The sequence below is a fragment of the Psammomys obesus genome, unplaced genomic scaffold (assembly GCF_907164565.1).
Source record: "Psammomys obesus unplaced genomic scaffold, mPsaObe1.curated_primary_1811, whole genome shotgun sequence".
In the NCBI taxonomy this organism is placed as follows: domain Eukaryota; kingdom Metazoa; phylum Chordata; class Mammalia; order Rodentia; family Muridae; genus Psammomys; species Psammomys obesus.
This window is the reverse complement of record NW_026591086.1, coordinates 11,895,643-11,915,049: the sequence shown is the minus strand read 5'-3', so window position 1 is coordinate 11,915,049 and position 19,407 is coordinate 11,895,643. Positions and strand designations below refer to the sequence as shown.

Here is a 19,407-nt window from a genome sequence, read left to right as displayed (position 1 = left end):
TGACTTAGAGTGGCCCCCCCCACTCCACCTGGCTGCACACGAGGAACTGGAGAGACTCAGGATAGCATGTTTGGGTGACAGCGTTAACAAATACAAGGGTTCACCTCCTTTATATTAAAATTTAAATATATGTACATTTGTCTATATATGTGGACCAGCTTGGGAGTCCATTTTCTCCTTTTTGACATATGTGTCCTAGGGATTGAATTTAGGTGGTCAGGTTTGGCAAGTAGCAGCACCCTTGAGCCATTTGCCAGCCCTGAGTTTATCTCCTTTTACAAGTTCCTTTTCAGTGGTGCTTAGTGCGTGATGCTTGTCTCTGTCTCTCTCTCCCCCCTCTTTCTCTCTCTCACTCTCTCTTCCTCCCCCTCTCATCCCTCTCCCTCCTTCCCTTCCCCTCCCATTAACTGGAAAGAAAGACTTTTTAGATAAAGTAGTGTAAAGAAACTGCATTCCCATGTCTCATGTTTCTGTACTTAAAATTAAGCCTTCATGTTGTTTTGTTGTTTGTGTTGTTTCATTTTGCTTTGCTTTGCTTTGTTTCTGTGAAGGTGGGGGCCAAACTCAGTGCACTGTACAGGGTTTGTGCTCTGTCATGGAGCCACAGCACCAGACACATTTTTACTGTATTTAATATCTCCTTTTCTTAATAAATTATAAGCCAGAATTGCTAATTTTGTACATCCTAAAATAGAAAAGATCCATATAAAGATACTTTGAATTTATGGGAAATGCTCAAAGTTGATTCCATCCCCATGAGAAACGTTGTATATTCTAACAGTGTAAACAGCCACGAATATTTGAGAATGGCCATGGTGATGGTAATGATGATGATGATGGTGATGATGATGATGAGGGTGGGGGTGGGGAAATGGGGCAGGGATATGTTGCAGCTGCTTAGCCAGGTTTTTGGCTGACATGCTCTCTGCTTCGTGTTATCTTCAATTTTCAAATGGCTGCATCTGTGCCAAGAACCTTCATGCCTTCCAGGAGGCAGGATTAATTCACACATGAAAACATCTTTGCCATGAACTCTGCAGTTAGAAACATGAAACTCTTTTCCACATTTTCTAGGAAACAATATTTGTGGAAATTACTGATTTATTGCTGCTTATGTAGCCTGTGTTTGAAGCATCTAGGCTTTTAATCTTTGCTTCTTGGTGTTCACAACCAAAGGTTATGTTAGTTTAGTGTATGTGCCCTCGTGTCTTCCTGTTAGAAAATATCTTTGTCCAAGGAATGTGGCCAAGAACAATAAAAGTGATTGAGCAAGCCTGTTGCTCTATAGCAGCAAACACTTGGAACTGGAAACACCCAGATGAGCCCAAAATCTATTTTAAATGGTTGGAAAGGTGTCAGTGTACTGTAAGAAACTAGCGTAGCCCAGAGGAACGGAGCACTTGGCAGCAGTGAGTGCTGTGAATCTTAGAATGGAGACCTTGGCATAGGAGGCTCAGCTTGGAGATGTTTGGAGATGGAGCTGTCAAAAACTAAACTTCTTTCTAGCATTTAATCAGACCGCTTCCAGGATGAGGGGGGAGTGGGTTTCCTATTCTCAGAGGAAGCGTGACTGGCCGGGCCTCAGAAACCCTGCGTCCCCCATCTTCTGAGTGAGTTTGGAGCTGTCGCCCTCGAAGAGGGTTGTCTGGTTCACGAAATGTTATCACGCTGTAAAAGGAATGCATGTTGGCTGCCATCTCTGTGGCCTGGTATCCTTTTTGGCTGCTAAACAATGTGCAAAAAGAGCCAACTTCCTGATGGTCATATAACCAGTATCCCCGCATTCTTCTGGGACTCGTTCTCAGAAAGAATCTTTAATTCTCAGAACACTCGCTCTCTTATTTGAGGGACCCTGGGCCAGGGCAGCCTTAGAATTCACAGTTGTTTCTTTGTTGTTGTTGTTGTTGTGAAATAAAAATTAACTTTCGTAGTTCTCTTGTCTTATGCTGCCATTTCTAAAGAAGCTATGTGGGGCAAAACAGTGCATCTAGAAAATTGGGAAATTGATACCGTTTTTTTTTTCTGAACTTGGAAGGAGTTTTGTTTCAATTGATACAAATTAAGTCCCCTCCTATTTATGAGGCTCTTTTAAAGGGAAAATGTGAGCACTTGTGTGTATGTGTACACCTGCATGTGTGTGTTTGTGTGTGTATCCGTGTGTGCTTGTGTGTCTCAGTATATGTATGTATGCATGTGTGTATGTGATGGTCATGTATCTTATGAAATCTCAGATACACAGAAACTCCAAAACACAGTGAACCAGGTTGGAATTTGACACTATCGATCTTAAAATGTAAGTGCATTTTCCGTGGAATGGTAGACGTGAAAGAGGCCATTGGGACTTATAGCCTACATAGTACAGCTGTCTACATATGGCTGAAGCCTTGGTTTTCCTAGGGCTCCCCAGGCATTTGTTATTACGGTGGAATATATAGGCAGTGGGTCCTGAACCTTAGGGTGTGTTTGTGAATTGCTGTGTGTAAAGTGCGTGTGAGTTTATGTCTCTTTGTTTTGTGCTGGCAGGCTACCAAACACAAGTAAATTAATAATGGGATATTTCTTACCAAATTCCATTCCTTTTAGTGTAGCCTGCACTTGGCAGGTCTTCGGAGGAGGGTTTTTCCATTCTACACACCTGATCACAGATGTTTTAGCTGACTGTTTGTATTGGGAGAAAAAAAAAAAGCCAGCAGCACAAAAGCGACATTGTGCTCTCCGCCTGAGTTTGCTGCCTTTGTTTTCTGCTCTGTTTCTGATCTTTACAGGGATGTGAAGATCTTTGTGCCCCCAGAGTAGCTCTCTGGAAATGAGGTGAATACTCACTGAATTTACTACAGATACTTCCCTTCACCTACGGTGATTCTCAGTGTTTACTCCATAGTCCCAAATCGTCAAGCTCCAGATTGCATTTATTTTTCTAACTAGACCAATAAAACTCCTTTGAAACATTGCCTTTCCATCAGTGATCAACTCATTACATTTCCTGTAAAACTCTGGCAGTTAATATACTGTGTTATAAATAGTGCTGTATATGAGAGAGACGGGAGAAGAACATATATATATATGCATGTGTGTGTGTGTGTATGTGTGTGTGTGTGTTATACATGCACACATATAAAGACAATAATCATTGTCCACCAGCACCACTGGACATGACAGCACTAAATGAGCAGCCTCTGGGGTAGGTGTGAGCCGAAGAGAGATTTGAGTCACACTGTGTGAGGAGTGACAGGAATGAGTTGTTCTGCTGCTTTGACGTGTCACAGATCACCGAGCGCTTCAACCTCATTGAGTGCCATCTCCACTGCCTTCCATGCTCTGTAGAACCATTTCATGAACCTGCAAGTAGTTGGTAGGGGATTTTTCAGGGGACAGCCTAAGTGTGGAAACAAGAAAAGGGCTTTCGATGTGAGCTCTGCTGTAGTTCCTCCTTCTAGTCTTTAAACTGTAAGTCTGTGTGTTCTTTTCTTTACTCTTTTTTTTTTTTTTTTTTTTTTTTAAAGAAGGTTGTTTTTGAGACAGTGTCTCACTATGTAGCCATGGCTGGCCTGGAACTTGAGACCAGGCTTGCTTCAAACCTCAGATTTAGAGAGATCTGCCTACCCCTGCCTCCTAAGTGCTGGGATTAAAGGCATGCACGATCAAGCCTAGCCCCCAGGATTATTTTTAATTAAAGATAAGGTGTGTGTGTGTGTGTGTGTGTGTGTGTGTTCGTTCTCCCAGTTAGTTTTTTATTTTATTATCATTGATCCTTTATTTTCTATTTCACTCATTTCTGGTCTGATCTACCTGGTTTCTTTCATTCTATTTTGACTACAGGTTTATTCATTTTTTCTAAACCTGAGCCAAGCTTGTAGTCCTCTGCCTCAGCAGCCATAGTTCTGGGTTATATGTAGTCTTATGCCGTCGTGCCGGCTTTACCTTTCATCTCTTATAAGAGCTTTCAAGGTGTGAGTACCTTAGTACATAGAGCTTTGGGTGGATGCTAAATACTTTTTGAAAATAATTTACTTATTTTTATGTTATGTACATTGGTGTTTTGCCTGCAGCTGTGAGGGAGTTGTATTCCCCCAGAACGAGAGTTACAAACAGTTGTGAGCTTCCATGTGGATGCTGGGAACTGAACTTGGGCTTTCTAGAAGAGGAACCATTGCTCTTAACCACGGAGCCTCCTCTCCAGCCCCTATGTTAAATATTATTATATGCAGTATTTTAGTTTCTGGCATTACAGCAAATTGCAGGACAATTAATATAAAATGACTATGATTTATATAGTTATTGAGGCTTACAAGATTGGGCAGCTCCATAAATTTGGGTCCTTGGGATGGGTAGTGTGTCCTGACCAAAGTGTGTGATCAAAAAACAAAACAAAAACAAAAATCTAATCACCACAAACAGGAAGCAAAGAAACAGACAAAATGGGGCTCCTCTTCCAGAATATGCTCCAAGTGACTTAAGAATACCCCAAAAGGCTCTACCCACCCTCTCAAGACCTATAACCTCTCCTATCCTAAGATCACCACCCCATGTGCTTTGAGTTTCTATAGAGTTGCTTTAAGGTACCCTTTTAATATTTATTTTGAATTTGATTCATTGTTTGAAGGGACATATCCTGATTGTAGATTCTTTAGATTGTTCAAGATTTTCTTTATAGCCTGTACAATTCATTCCACGAATAGCTCATGTGTATTTGCTGGGGAAAATAATATATAGATATAAAGAAAATTGTGGATGACTTTTCAATTTGGGATTTACATCTCTCCCGCTGGAACCCATTTTGTGTCTACTGAGATTTTCATTGTTGTGATTAGATAACCGAGCAAAGCAGCATGAGGGTGGAAAGGTTTGTGTCAGCTCAGGGTTTCAGAGGCCTTCCTGGATCCTGCTCCGGAGGGAGTGGCTGAGCCAGGCTGCTCCCCTTGTAGCAGCCAGGAAGCAGCTAGAGAGGAAGCCTGTGCTAATGGGCACTACTTCAGAATTTTGTCATCACATGAAAGAGTTGTGCAGCAGTGAGCTCATTGAACACAGCTATAGCTGGACAAAAATATTTCCTGGAGGTTGTGAATATTTTTCCTTCTATACCAAGTATCCTTAGCACTGTGAGGGACCTGTTGCCTGAAGGCAGGTGGTGGAGTGGGACTAGAGAATGGCCTGTATGCTTTGAGGACAGAAAGTGGCTTTCGGTTGGTCAGTGATTTGAATGGGAGCCCTACAGAGAGCTTGAGCAACAGGTTATGACCGCTATCCCCTTTGTGGATGATGTGTACCATGAGACCACTGTGCCCTGATGTGCCCTGGAAAACAGCTTAACGTCACTACGGTGACCACTGAGTGTCTGACGGCAGTGCTGACATCGACAGGCACTTCCATAGGCTAGCCAGGAATCCTCTTACCACTCTCTTACCTAAAGGAAGGTTCTCTTCATTATTCCCTGGGAGTCACCAAACTGTAATACTTAGATCTTCATAAACCCCATCGTAGGGCTCTGTGGCTTATATTAACACGATCACAGTGCAGGCAGGATGTAGTCGATTGTGGCTCAGAATGATGTTGCCTGGTCCTGTTGGGGACGAAGCAGAAGGGTTCATATATCTTTCATGGTTTCTGGGAACTTTGCACTGGTTCATGAGGAGAAAAGACACTCATGACCTGTCAAAAATAATGGAATTCTGTTTGGTAATGACGCCAGTGACATTTTCCTTCTGCAGCCTTGATCTCTCTTTTCTGGTGACTCCTCTGCCTCTTTGCATTTCTTCACTGTTCCCAAGTCTGAGTATTCTTTCTCTTCCTCCACTTATTTAAATCTGGGGGTTCCCAGAGTTTTGATCCTTAGCTTCTACTAAGACCTCCTGCCTCCCATTTCCCATGTCTCTTTTCCACTGTTTGGCTCTTTTGAATGCCATTCCTCACTTCCTAAATTGCCTGATACCCAGGTCCTTCTTGGATATCTTGTTTGTATCTCAAAATCCAGCATGAGTTGAACTAAGTGTAGATGTTTGAATGAAAATTTCCCTGTAGACTCACATGTTTGAATACTTGGTCCCCAATTCCTGATGCTGTTTGGGAAGGCTTAGTGGGTGTGGCCTTACTTGAGGAGGTGTGGCTCTTTGAGTGGCTGGCAGGCTTTGAGCTTTCAGTAACCTCAGGCAAGTCCCAGTTCTCTCTGCAGTTCCAACTGCCTGCTGCCTACTACTTCCTCTCCGACATCATGGTCCATTTTACCTCTGGAATCAGAAGCCAAAGGATCCTTTCTTCTCTATGTTGCCTTGGTTATGGTGTTTTACCATAGCCAGTTACTCTTTAGTAACTGAAACTGAAGACATTTCTTGTGTGTCTTGGCTTCTTTCTCACCCTCATTTGTGCTTTTAGTCTTCATCTCCATCAAATCTGCTTGAGATCTCAGAATTATTTTGACCCCTTTCCTTCCGTGTCTTTTGCACTAATCAATCATTAATTAGTAGTACAGCATTTTATTACCTCCCACTGGAAAGTTTGTGCCTTTATCCTGCCATTTTTCCGGCTTCCCATTGCTGTTTAAATTATCAGAATGAATGTATGGAGGGACGACCAACAAGCTTAGTAATCCTATCGCTAAGAAGGCAGGTGGATACCGAGAACTTGCTGTCCAGTTAGCCTGTGCTATTTGGCAAGTTAGAGGCAAATGAAAGATCCTGTCACAAAAAAACAAGATAGATGGCTCCTGAGGAACAACTCCTCAGGTTGTTTTCTTGCCTACGTACACGTGCGAGTGTGTGTGCACGCACACACACACACACCCCACACAAACACATACATATAACCACAAACCTATGTTGTTGGTTCCACAAGTTTTTGATAAATCAACATTATCACAGATATCAGTGTTTCGTTCTCTTTGAAAATTCCCCCTTAATTTTTAAACATTTATTTCCATTTTTAAATGAAGCAGATTTCAAGCACTAGCTTTTACAGTGAATGCCATGCTCTTTGAATTTAAGAATGCTTGGAAGTAAAGAGAGGAATTACCCATTATCTCTTCAATCTGTGGACATTGCTTAGCAGCGGCTGCTACCCAGTTTGGGTGCAAAACTATGGAATGTTTTAAGCAGCGAGTTATTTATACTCAAGAGGAGACTGATGGGCTGTTATTGTGGGAAACCAGTGCAGTTGTGGTACCCATATATGGTACAGGCATGCACAGCTGAAAGGGCATGCAGCCGCTATTGCAAAATTGGGCTGAATTCTGAGGCGTGGCTTTGAAGGTCCACTCTGGAGGCCTGGCTTTGATACAGTTCTTCTTTCAAACCGAATCCCTAACCAGCTCAAAACATGCCTTTCACATGTGTGGGCATGAAATTAATTGGCATGGTTTCCAAGAACCCAGTTAGGTTTTAATTGAAATAATAGTTCTGTGTTTCTAGTTTTAAGGCATTTTAAGTTTGCAAATGAGGGTCATGGTCAGGCTGTAGTTTGCAAAATTGCTTCAAAGAGAGGTTTAAACTTGGGCTCCCATATTGGACGTATGCTTTTAACTTAAATCCTTCCTTTGGGCTGAGGTTACGACCCTGGCTTCAGTTCCCAGCACTACTAAGTAAATAAACTTTCCGATTGAAGAATTAATGTATCGTAGTATTATTTTGCTCTACAGTTAGACAAAAAGGTAGTCTCTAGTTGATTTTAGCTTTATAGCATACAATTAAAGTGCATCAAAACTATCCCAAGGTAACTCAAAGGCAGGCCCCTGTAGTTAATTGTTGAGACACATTTCTACGGAAGTGAAGGGCCTGGAGGGAGGTGTTGTGATGAAGGGAAGGACTCAGTCATTAAGGGAAGGCCAGGGTGAGACGCTTTGCCAGGGTGGGCTTTTCAGGAAGGAGGAAGCAGGAAAAGGAAATGGTTCTCTATGGATATTGTTCTCTGCTCCGTGTGTATGAAAACTAGCAGGTGTCATATGCAAAGCAGCAGACAAGTTGTGCTGCTATAATGGAAGGCGAGCGGATTTCACACCAAAGAGTAAAAATAGAATCAGGTGAGGTATCCCATAAGAAAGAAGGCCTCCTGGCCAAAGTTGCTGCTGCTTCCTGAGGTCAGGTGCCAGCATGGACAGTGATGATGCAGCTGTCAGTACAGGATGTTTAGGTACAGATGTTTAGGTAGTCTCTCCACCGGGAGCAGCAGAGGCCGAGCCTGGTGTGGCCACACTGAAACCAGCCCTGCGGCTCCTCAGGCCTGAAGTGTTCTCTTAACAGCTCTGTGAAGGTTAATAATTTCACATTGCTGTTTCTGTGACTGTCTGAAGACCTGGGCATGTATCCTAGGATTCGTGTTTTGCTAGGGAAAGGTGCTGGAGTGGGAGATGATGAGGAGAAAGGCTCCCTGGTGGAGCTTGCCCTAGTCCTGACTGTCTGCACTCAGGATAGGAGTAGGCTGGGGTTAGAGCCTGTTTGGCTCTCCTTCTTTAAATGATTGTATTTATTTTTAGCTGCCATATATTTTCACTGCTTGAACATGGAATCACATTTTATTCTGCTCTTTTTTTTTTCTGTTAGAGAATAAGATAGCCTTCCTAATGAAAAACAAACAAACAAACAAACAAACAAACCCAGGAATTATTATAAACTTCTTAGTATTATAAAATCTCATCTGACTTAAGTAAAATTCTCCTGATTGTCCTACACATTTTTAATGTTCTGTTTGATGTGGGGTGTCTTGACCAGTTCCATACTTAACAAGTACTTGTGTCTTGTAGGTCTCCGGTGATGTCTCCCCTGCCTTGCTTCTGATGTCATGCTAGTCAGTGCTTAAAAGCAGCTGGAATTTTAGCCATTGAGGACAATAAATTGAACTAGCTGAGCACACGTCTGCCCTTGTTAATTTTCTTCTATAAACCATCTTAGTAGTTAGATACAGATGGCTTCGCTTTTACGTATGGACTTAGTGATTGGCTAAACACTTTTGCATCTAGAATCTCATGCTAGGCGGGTCTTTTAAAATATGCTTCACATTTGTATGTGTGCGTGCGCTCCCATGTGTACACATGTGAGCCATAGAGCACACGTGGAGTGTATATGCATGTACATATGTAAGCCAGATAGCACATGTATGGAGTGTATGTATCTGTGTGTATGTGTGTGTGTAAACATGTGAGCCATATAGCATATATGTGGAGGTTTGAGGACAACTCTCTGCAGAGTATTTGCTCCTGGGGATCAAATTCAGATCAGCATGGTAGTAAGCTCCCTTACCCACTGAGCCGTCTGACCAGATCCGGGTAGAGCTTACTGTGTGCCTTCTTCAGCCATCAAATGGCTTACCTCAAGCTATAGAAAGGAATGTTTTGGCAAAGGTGGGATTTGAATTCCTGCCTCTTGGTTACAGAATTGGGGAGCATTCTACACAGTAGTAAAAACTGCAGAGTAGATACATCTGTGATTAACATTTTCTATAGATTATTTCTAAGTCAGCTCTCTGTACCTTTATTAAGTAAAAGCTCTCTCTCTCTCTCTCTCTCTCTCTTTCACACACACACACACACACACACCATATTCTGTAGAATTAGAGGGGAAAGAATATTTTTCCTAGTGAAATCAGATAGTGTTACGTGTCTGTGCTTTTTAAATATATTTTTTTCAAATAACCCTGAAATAAGCCAACAAAAAGGAATCAGTTTAGGCCCTTAGAATGGACACTGATAAGTTCTTCAGTCAAAATACATATAAATAAAACTAAACCCATCAGAAACGTCTTGGCTTGTGAATCCCTTAGTTTAGGAAGACAGGGCAGGGTGCTGGTGTTTGAAAATTCACCTTGTAGATTTTGGCATGAAACTACCTGGAGCTGTGTTACTTGGTTTTTTGGTGAGGAGGTAAACACCTGAGGAGTTACTCAGCTGAGAACGCCAGAAGTGATATCATAGGACCAGAAGCCAGGCGTCCGTCCCTCTCCTCACTCCCTGGCCTTGTCTACCCAGGCAGGCAGGGACAGTGTCAGGAAGAGTAGGAAGAGCCTCCTGCTGTGAGGACAAGGAATCTCAAGCCATCACAGGTGAACCCATGACTGTGTGTCAACAAGCTCTTTCCACTACAGACCAACTTGTTTGTAGAGAGTGACAAAAGGAATCAACAACAAATAAAATTAGTTTTTTAGACGGACCTCACTGATTAGATTTGAGGGTAAATACTGGCTTATTATACCTTATCAGGTACCCTGTGGCCTTTTCCTTAAATGTTCTTTCCCTGAAGGGTCTGTTTATAACCTGGAGGCTGGCAGGAGGCAAGCGTGGAGGACTGGGGCCCCTGGGTCTTGCCGGAGAGAAATAGGTGTCAGACGAATGGCTTCAGCAAGCTCCGCTGCTGACATCTGCAGTGGACAGGTGGCCAAAGGGGTACCTTTGCTCCCCCCTTTATGAGTTCTTCCCTTGGGGACTGTGGGTCTTTGTTTACCCACTTGTGTTTCAAACCTTGGACTCTCATAGAAACTGGGGATAATCCAAAAATACCTTGTGACAAAATATATGTGATAGACACTGTAGGAACAGGTGGGTGGCTCTGGAGAAGCATGCCTCTGCCTGTGCCATGCTTTTATCGTGACTAAACTATTAGATCCGTGGACTTGAGGAGTGCTAAGCAGTTTTTGGTGTAAAAAGCATTCATTCTGCCAAAGAGGCCACAGATGTTTTTATAGGCTTAAATTTTTTTTTTCAAAGTGTGTGTGTGTGTGTGTGTGTGTGTGTGTGTGTGTGTGTGTGTGTCTTTGAAGGTCAGAAGAAAGGTGGTCCTAGAGTTAGAGGTAAAGGTGGTCGTGAGCCACCCAGCGTGGGTGTGGGACCCAAACTCAGATCCCCTGGAAGAACAGCAGGCACTCCACCAAACCACTCTCCAGTGTCCAGAAGTGCGCTTGCCCTTAAACAACTCCAGAGAGAGTGAGCCAGCACCACAGAGCTTTGTTTTTGGTGCTGTGATTATGACTCTGTAGGTGTGTCACTGGCCTGGGTAGGTGCCTGCCTCAGGTGGCGAGACCCAGAGGAGTATAGGAAAAAAATCTCAAGGTGGCTTGGAAAGTAGAAATTTTGGAAATATCTATTCCTTCCTCCCCCACCCCCGCAACCCTCCCTAGAAAGTTGAGCTATGCCTTCGTACTAAGAGAATTGCCTGGTGAACGTTCCTTTGGCTTCACAGTTTCACCTTGTGGAAGAGGGTATTTATAAACGTTGTGCTTTTAGAGACTGGTCTGTAACCCAGGCCTTCCTTCTCCCTCGGCTTCCATAGTGCTGGATTATAGGTGTATACCACCTGCCTGGTTTACATATTATGAATATTTCATAATCACAAATGGCGATGTGAATTATTTACAGGTCACCTTTTAATAACCGAGCTATCTTTCTGTAGGTGGCTACGGAGCCCTTCTCAGAGCTTGAGAAAAGCCAGCAGGACGCCAAGGGGACTGTTATTTAACCAGTTCTGTAAGCAGGTCCTTGGAGATAGGAGAGGGACAGCCTGGGGCCCACTTCTACCTCTGCTGTCCCCCGAGATGAGGGAAAGTGTCAGTGTGTGTTTGTGTGTGTTTCTGACCCAGGAAGGTAGCAACCTGGAGCCAGGTCACTAGAGCCAGGGCCCCTGGGAAGCCCCCTCACTCCCCTCTGCTGCTACAACTTCATGGAAAAGCTCTTCTGCCCAGTTGTGGAAACAGCTTTCTTGCAGATCTGAGCCACAGGAGAAATGGTTGATGGGCTACTTCTCGCCCTAATAGAGCTAGCTAAGAACCGAGTGCCAGGAATAGGAGTGACATTGAGGTGTTGGTTAAGGGAGAGCCAGATTAGACAGGCTCTTTGCTCAGCGTCCACCCATAGGCTAGAGATGCCCTTTGGCGGACCAGATTCCCGCCCCTTACCATGTGCAGGGGAGCTGGGGTTTCTGGTGTAGCATATACCCATTGTAATGCACAGGGCATGTGCTTATCAACGAGTGTTCACAGATAGGAACACCCATGTGACTGTTCCTACATTAGTGTAGTTTATCTTGTTACAGGATGTTTCTTTTCTGATTGTAAAAACTCCTGTAGGAGTTTCAGAAAACAGGACAAAGTGTGAAAAGGAAAATAAAAACCACTTATTAGATACCCCCAAGTGACCACTAATGATATTTGGGTAGGTTAGAAACCCATCTTTCTGACCGAGACTTCCCTAAGTCTTTTGCCTGGGGCACAGCATTGAAGTGTTGTGCACGTGGGCACAAACACACGGAAGTTTTTAATGGTTGCATTCACGTGATGTTGGCTTCATCCTCGGAATAATGGGGGAAGGAAGTCGGAGAAACTGTAACCCATCTGTGTCTGAGCTTGCTAGTGGGACAGAGGGCTTTGTGTCAGGAGGAGGCTGAATTAAATGGCTGATGTGAGCATGTGACGAGTCAATCAAGTTTCATTAATGACTCTCTCTGTCTTAGAAAACCAAACAGGGACAGTAGGAAGTTCAGAGACTTCTGCGTGCTCTATCTCTTCCTGCAGAGTGGAGCAGAGCCGCCATTTGGCTACCCTGGGAAGCTGATGCCCTCTGGGTTCCAGGCGTTCTTTGGTAGAAAGCTACCTTTCCTTTTTTTTTTTTTATTTTTATTTTTTTTTTTTTTTAACAAACAGTGTCTTCAGAGTACTGGTTGCTTTGGTCCTGTCTGACTGAGTTTCCTGTACATGTTGTCAGGAGAAAACAGTGGCATCAGTCAGGCAGCGTTCTGTTAATGTAACAGTTAACAAAAAGAGAGAAGGTTTGCTTTGGCTTTTTTTTTTGTTAAGTTCTAGTCTAGTCAGTAGGCCCCATTGCTTTGGGGTCTGGGGTGGCACATGATGGAAATAGCACCATGCTACTCTTGGAAGTTGGTGGGCTTTTTTAATTTTTATTTTATGTGCATTGCTGTTTGGATGATTGTGTGTCTGTGTGAGGGTGTTGGAGCTCCTGCAACTAGAGTTACAGGCATTGTGAACTGCCATGTGGGTGTTGAGAAGCAAACCGTGCTCCTCTGGAAGAGCAGCCAGTGCTCTTAACCACGGAGCCGCCTCTCCAGTTCCGGTGGTGGGCATTTAAGAGGTAGCCTGTAGCACTGGGCCCCTGGGAACCATTTATGGTCTGAGCTCTGGCAACGCCTGCTCCCAGTGCTTTTGGTTTGAGAGAATGCTTGTCCTGCTGCCTCCTTCCGTCTTCCTGTCTTTCTGTCCTTCTGGTCAAGAAGCTCATGGCACCGCACTGTGCAAAGCTGCATCCTACCGAAGGCCCCTTTGTGTGTGTTTATAACGTACATGCAGAAGCTGGTGTGGATGATTTGTGTAAGGTGGAGTGATCATACCTGATGCTTAGCATCTTCCCATCCTCAGACGGTGGTCATGTGTCTGATGGGAAGCCCTCAGCCAGTCAGTGATACTGAAGGGTGTAATGGACAGCGGAAGGCTAACTCACCTGACCCCAGAGTTCTGCTTCAGAACCCCAGAATTCATTCATTCTACCAAATTGCTTTTTTTTTTTTTTCAGAATTTCAAATTTCTTTTTTAAAAAGTTTTAATTTTTAAAAATTGAAAATACTTTCCCCCCCCACAAACTATATTAGTTGCCTCACTTCCAAGTGTCCCCAGGTCCTCCCACCTTCCCACGCACCTGAGTCCATAACCTGTCTCTTTTTCTCTGTCTCTGTCTCACTCATTAGACAACATATAGGATTCTAGCAAAGTAAAATAAGGTAAAACCAAACAGACACATGCACAGAAGAAAAGAGAGCTGAAGACAAAGCACAAGAAACACCTGCAGATGCAGAGACACACCCATTCGCACACATAGAAAGCCCACGACAACCCCAAACTGGAAACCATGACATACAAACAAAAGGCATGGTTAAAAAGAAAAAAAATCTACACTTAAACATTATGAGCCAAAATAAATAAATAAATAAATAAGTAAATAAATAAATAGATAGATAGATAGATAGATAGATAGATAGATAAATAAATGCATAAATAAAACAAAAAAACCTCTCCCAAACCACTGTTCAATTCACCTTATGTTGGCTGTCCACTGATGGGCATGGGTACTGCCCTGAAAAGTTTGTATATCCAGTGAGACACAATTTAAGAAAAGTATTTTTTTTCCTTTCCAGGCAGCTATTAATTGGAGATCGCCTCTGGGTTAGCTTATGTCCACTTCCCCCCTTCACCTCGGAGACCACATCTGGCTTAGACCTGTGACGGCCCTATGCATGCCGCCACAGCCTCCGTGTGTTCATATGTGTGTCTGCCGTGTGGTATCCGGAAGGCCTGGCTCTTACAACCCTTTTGCTCCTCCTCCTCCACAGAGTTCCCAGAGCCTGGGCAGGAATCCCCTTTGGAACTGAGTTTCCCAAAGTTCCTCACTCTCTGTAGACTGTCCAGTTGTGGGTCTCTGTATTTGTCCCCGTGTTCTGGAGGAGGACGCATCTCTGATGGTGGCCGAGCAACACACTGATCTTTGTCTATGGCGGAATGTTGTTAGGAGTCATTGTATTGCTACAGCTTTGCAGCAGAACGATAGTATTTGGCTTTCCCTTGGTCCAGGGCTTATCTAGTGTCAGGCTATTGGCCACCTGGGCAGTGTCAGGTCGGGGTCCCCTCTCATCGAGCGGGCTTTAAATGCAGTCAGGCTGAGATTGGTTACGCTCACGCCCTTTGTGTCACTTTTGTCCCGGTGTGTCTTGCATGCAGGTCACCATTGCAGATGGACCGTTTTACAGCTGCCTGGGTATTTACCCTCCCTTCTCTTTTGGTAGAATGCTAGTATCTTCTCCGCCATAACACTAGTTGAGTAGGCTTAAGGCTCTTGACGGGCCCCAGCTTGGCTTTTCCATGTTTCAAGAGTGGCACAGGTGTTGTCTTCAGCAGTTGGCCTTACTGTTAGGCTGTGGAGAGCCACCAATAGCCTTGGCAATAGCCTGGGTTGTTCGTGGGTTTCCGCGGGGTTCCTTTGGCCCACAACTCAATTAGATGCGACCTATGCCTAGTATCGGAGGATTCCCTTGGGCGTGAGAGATGTCTTGTTGTGGCTTTGTATCCTGGTTGTTTGGTGAGTCCACTTAGATTTTTTTTTTAATATTTATATATATATTTTAAGAAGCTTCTACTGTAGTAGGTTTTCCTATAACCCTGCAAATGGTCCTTAGTGTTAGGTGTCCCTTCCATAGCCCCTCCCTTACCCTACTTGCCCCGTCTCCTCCCTGTGTGATGCGCCTGTTCCAGTCCCCCTCATCCATCCATTACTATCCTATTTCCCCTTTCTAAGAAGATCCCTTCCTCCTCTTAGACCCTTACTCTATACCTAACCTCTGTGGCCATATGGACTGTAGCTTGCTTACCGAAGACTTAATAGCTAGCATCCACATATATTCAGATACATATCACATTTCTTCTTTAGCATCTGGATTATCTCATTTAGAATCATTTTCACCAGCTCTATCCTTTTCCCTGCGAATTTCATTTTTTTTTAATAGCTGAGTAATAGACTGTTGTGTAAGTATGTCACGTTTTCATTATCTATTCATCTGTTGAGGCTCTTATGAAGAGAGCAGCAATGAATATGGCTGAGCAAGTGTCTCTGTCATAGAATGAAGCATTCTTTGGTTATATGCTCAGAGTGGTATAGCTGGTTCTTGAGGCAGATCATTTCCCATCTTCCCGAGCAACCGCCACACTGCTTTCTCTAGTGGCCATTCGAGTTTGTCCTCCCACCAGCAATGGAGGAGTGTCCCCCTTACTCTGTATTCCAAATAGCATGAGCTGTCATTTGCTTTACTAGTCTAGGCTCTTCTGACTGGTGAAAGCTCAACGTTAGTCATCAAATTTCATTTTGGTACTTGTTATCCAATCTTGTCTCTCCACGCCTCCATTCAGTGCTTTCATAGACAGAAGTATTGGGGTTTTTATATTTGGAAAATATCTTCTCATATTCACAGGTGGGCATGTTTCTGCAGGCCTGTGATTCTAGTGCTATGGATGCAAAGGCAGAAGATTATGTAAAGCCATCCTGGGCTATGGAGGGATGCCAGGCTGGCCAGGGCTACTTAGAGAGCCCTTATCTCAAATAACCCAAAGAAAAACGTACTCCCCAACAAAAGAGAAATTGACCACAGGCAGCATCATGACGTGGCCTCTCTGTTTACATGTGTTTTTGTTGTATTGTCTTTACAGTCGAAATCAGCTGTCTGCCCTGCCTGCCTGCCTGTGTGGCCTGCCTCTCAAAGTCTTAATCGCAAGTAACAACAAGCTTGGATCACTGCCTGAAGAGATAGGTCAGCTCAAACAGTTAATGGAGTTGGTATGTTACTGATTTCTAAGATGCTCTTGTTTATTAACCGACCGTGGCCGTTAAAAGTCCCGTGAAAGGCTTGTTACAGAATAGCAAGGGGAAGTCTGATCATCCTTTCCTGTAGCTATAACAGCATACCCGAGATTGGGAGTTTTGTACAACAGATTGTGTCGATCACAGTTTTAGAGGCTGAAAGCACACGATCGATTTGGGCACTGCTGAGGGACTTCCTCATGCACCGCTGATGGCATCATGGCAGGAGCAAATGTGTGAGCACGTGGCTAGATAGGAAGCCAAGGAGAGGGAGGGACAAGTTTTGCTCTTTTATAATGATTCACTCTGACTGGCTGTTACTGGGATCCTGCAAGCACTATGATAGAGAACCCTGTCCAAGAGCATTCTCTGGTCTCCTTCACTAGGCTCCACCCATTAAAGGATCCCCCTACTTCTTAACACCACCAGCCTGGAGCCAACAGGGAAACCACAGCAGGAGCCTCCCCTTTGGAGGCAGTGTGTGGTAAAGGCGTGAAGTGAGGAGACACGAAGCTGGCAGTCATGCTGGGTTGGTCACGGTTCCTGAAATTTACAGGACTTGCCCGTGGATCACACCGCCTGAATTTCACAGGCTATGCAGCTCCTGAGGTTGACAGGTTATGGTAGAGTAGCAGGGTAATTTTGGCAGATTGCATATACATCCAGAAAAGTATGGATAAATCAGAAATCACTTCTGACAAGACACTTACTGAACTCAGGTCAGGGAGAGCTGGGCGCTGTGATTCTCTGAGGAGTCTGGCATGTCTGAACAATGCTCTCTCCAGTTCTGGACACAAGCTGTGTGTCCCTTACGAACTGAGCTGATCCCACTCCTTGTTCCACAGCTCAGTACTGCTATAGTCCTGCTTCAGAGCTTCAGAGTGCCTGCAGGTTGTAGAAGCCGGGCAGCGCAAGCTCTTGACCTCTTGTGTTTTTTGAGGCAGGGTGTCTCTGTGTAGTGTTGGCTGTCCTGGAATCCCTCTGTAGACCAGGCTGGCCTCAGACTCACAGAGATCCCCCTGACTCTGCCTCCCAGAGTGCTGGCACCACCATGCCTGGCTGCTCTTGACCTCTTGACCAAAGGAACCTAGGCTAGGGAGGACAGTGACATACGAAGTTCACTGTTCATGGTAACTTGAGCTTGAAGCACCCTCATCAGTGGGACTGTCCAGTAGCCATCCAAGGCAAATGAACAAACAACAACAACAACAAAACGTGGTTCAAATGTAGTGGTGGCCATATTGAAACAGTTAAGAGAAACTCTCTTTTTGTAATATTGTACTTAACTTTAGAGAGGTGAAGCATTATGACCCCAGTATGTCCATGACAGAAAACTGTCTGTTTGTACTCAGCCTTTCCTACCAAGTCCAATACGAGTCATCCAGGGGTCATGTGCCACACTTAGGATCAGCTACATACTGGGTGCTCGGTGCTCCCAGGGCTGGCACTTTGATGACAGCTCCTCAGCTTTGATGTGCTCTCTTCTAGCTCCCCCTGGGGCTGGGCAAGTGTGCTTTTAGTAAAAAGATTTGGGGTGGGGTTGTGCAGTGGGTTGGCTCAGTAAGTAAAAGGAATTTGTCACCGAGCCTGATGACTTGAGTTCAATCCCTTGGACCTACATGGTGGGAGGGGAAACCCGACTCCCACAGTTGTCCTCTGACCTCTGCATGTGTACTGTGGCATGCACACACACTAATTAAAAAAAAAAAAAAAAAAAAAAAAAAAAAAAAAAAAAAAAAAAAAAAACCCAATGTACAGCATGTATTTGTGAGGCAGGTGAAATCTACTAATGATCTATGGCCAGCCTTGGTTAAGGTCACAGACTAAAAAAATAAAAGATCATTTTCCATCCATTCTCATTTATCTTTGATTTAGTTTTATTTATTTATTTATTTTGCCTAAAATAGCAGTGTTACTCTACGTAACTGTGTCATGTCAGATTATTTTTAGTTATCAATTGGGGAATGAGTTCCCTGGAGGGCCAGATGTCATTCTTGAGCAGGAGGCTTTTGTTTTTGAGGTTACAGGTTAGCAATTTGTTTAAAAAAAAAAAAAGTTGGGCACTCCCCAGAGCATTGAGAAAACTCACCATTTAAGGCTTGTGTGCTGAGGAAATCACAACCCACTGCCCTATAAGCATTGTTTGTTGGCTGTTTTGGAAAAGCTGTTTCAAACGTTTTCACATCAGAGTGTTCTGAATAGAGTCAGACCCACTTCTGAGTGTGGACGAACATTCCAGAGTTCCTGTCCACTTTAGAAACAAAGCCCAAATACCTCAGCCATCAGAAAGAAAGCAGCTGTTTCTTCTTCTTCTTATTTTTTTTTTTGCAAGAAAGTCAAGCTGCAAAACGCCATCTCAACCTTGCCTTTACATTACAGTGACCTGAGAGTCTCAAGACAGACAGTATCCGTGTCAGCCATTTCTGTGCACAGCCATTGCCCCGCACAGCCATCACCCTGCAGAACCATTGCCTCTGCCCCACACAACCATTGCCTAGCACAGCCGACACCCCACGTGACTATTGCCCAGTATGGCCAATGCCCCCCACAGCCTGCTTGTGTTTCCACCCCGATGCGGGCACTAGCGCGGGGCAGTTTATGGAATCCTAACTCCACATCTGATCCATTTAGAGTCACTACTGACACAATAATCTACGGCTTTCAGACCTCCTTGCCTACTCCTACTGGTTTCCTCACCATCTCTTGCAGCACAGATGTTGTGCGTGTGAGCGCAGTTTTGTGGGAAAAGAGAGAAGGCTGACGTTTGCCCAGCATCTACTTCTATCAGGCTGTTAAACTAATTCATCCGCATCAATTCATGAAGCCCTAAAGTAACCCAGCAAGGCAGGTATCATGTTGACACTCTATAGTCAAGAGCTGGTATTAGAGTTGTTTACCTAAGGGGACAGAGCTTTGTGTCTGATTAAAGTCCTTATCAGGACTGAGCTCAGTGGTACAGAACTTGCTTGGTGTGTGTGCCTCTCCTGGTTTCATTCCTAGAACTACAAAGATAGGTAGGTAGTTCAGTCGATAGATGATAGATAGATAGATAGATAGATAGATAGATAGATAGATAGATAGAT

General features: G+C 44.1%; 1 protein-coding gene across 3 annotated transcripts in view; it reads left to right on the top strand.

The window, feature by feature from the left end:
- Lrch1 (leucine rich repeats and calponin homology domain containing 1) overlaps positions 1–19,407 on the top strand; it is a 175,625-nt gene that overhangs the window by 85,164 nt on the left and 71,054 nt on the right. For all 3 annotated transcript variants that reach the window (XM_055609683.1, XM_055609681.1, XM_055609682.1), the window contains exon 3: positions 16,174–16,300. In XM_055609683.1, the coding sequence (XP_055465658.1) occupies positions 16,174–16,300 (127 nt within the window). The remainder of the gene's footprint in view (positions 1–16,173; positions 16,301–19,407) is intronic.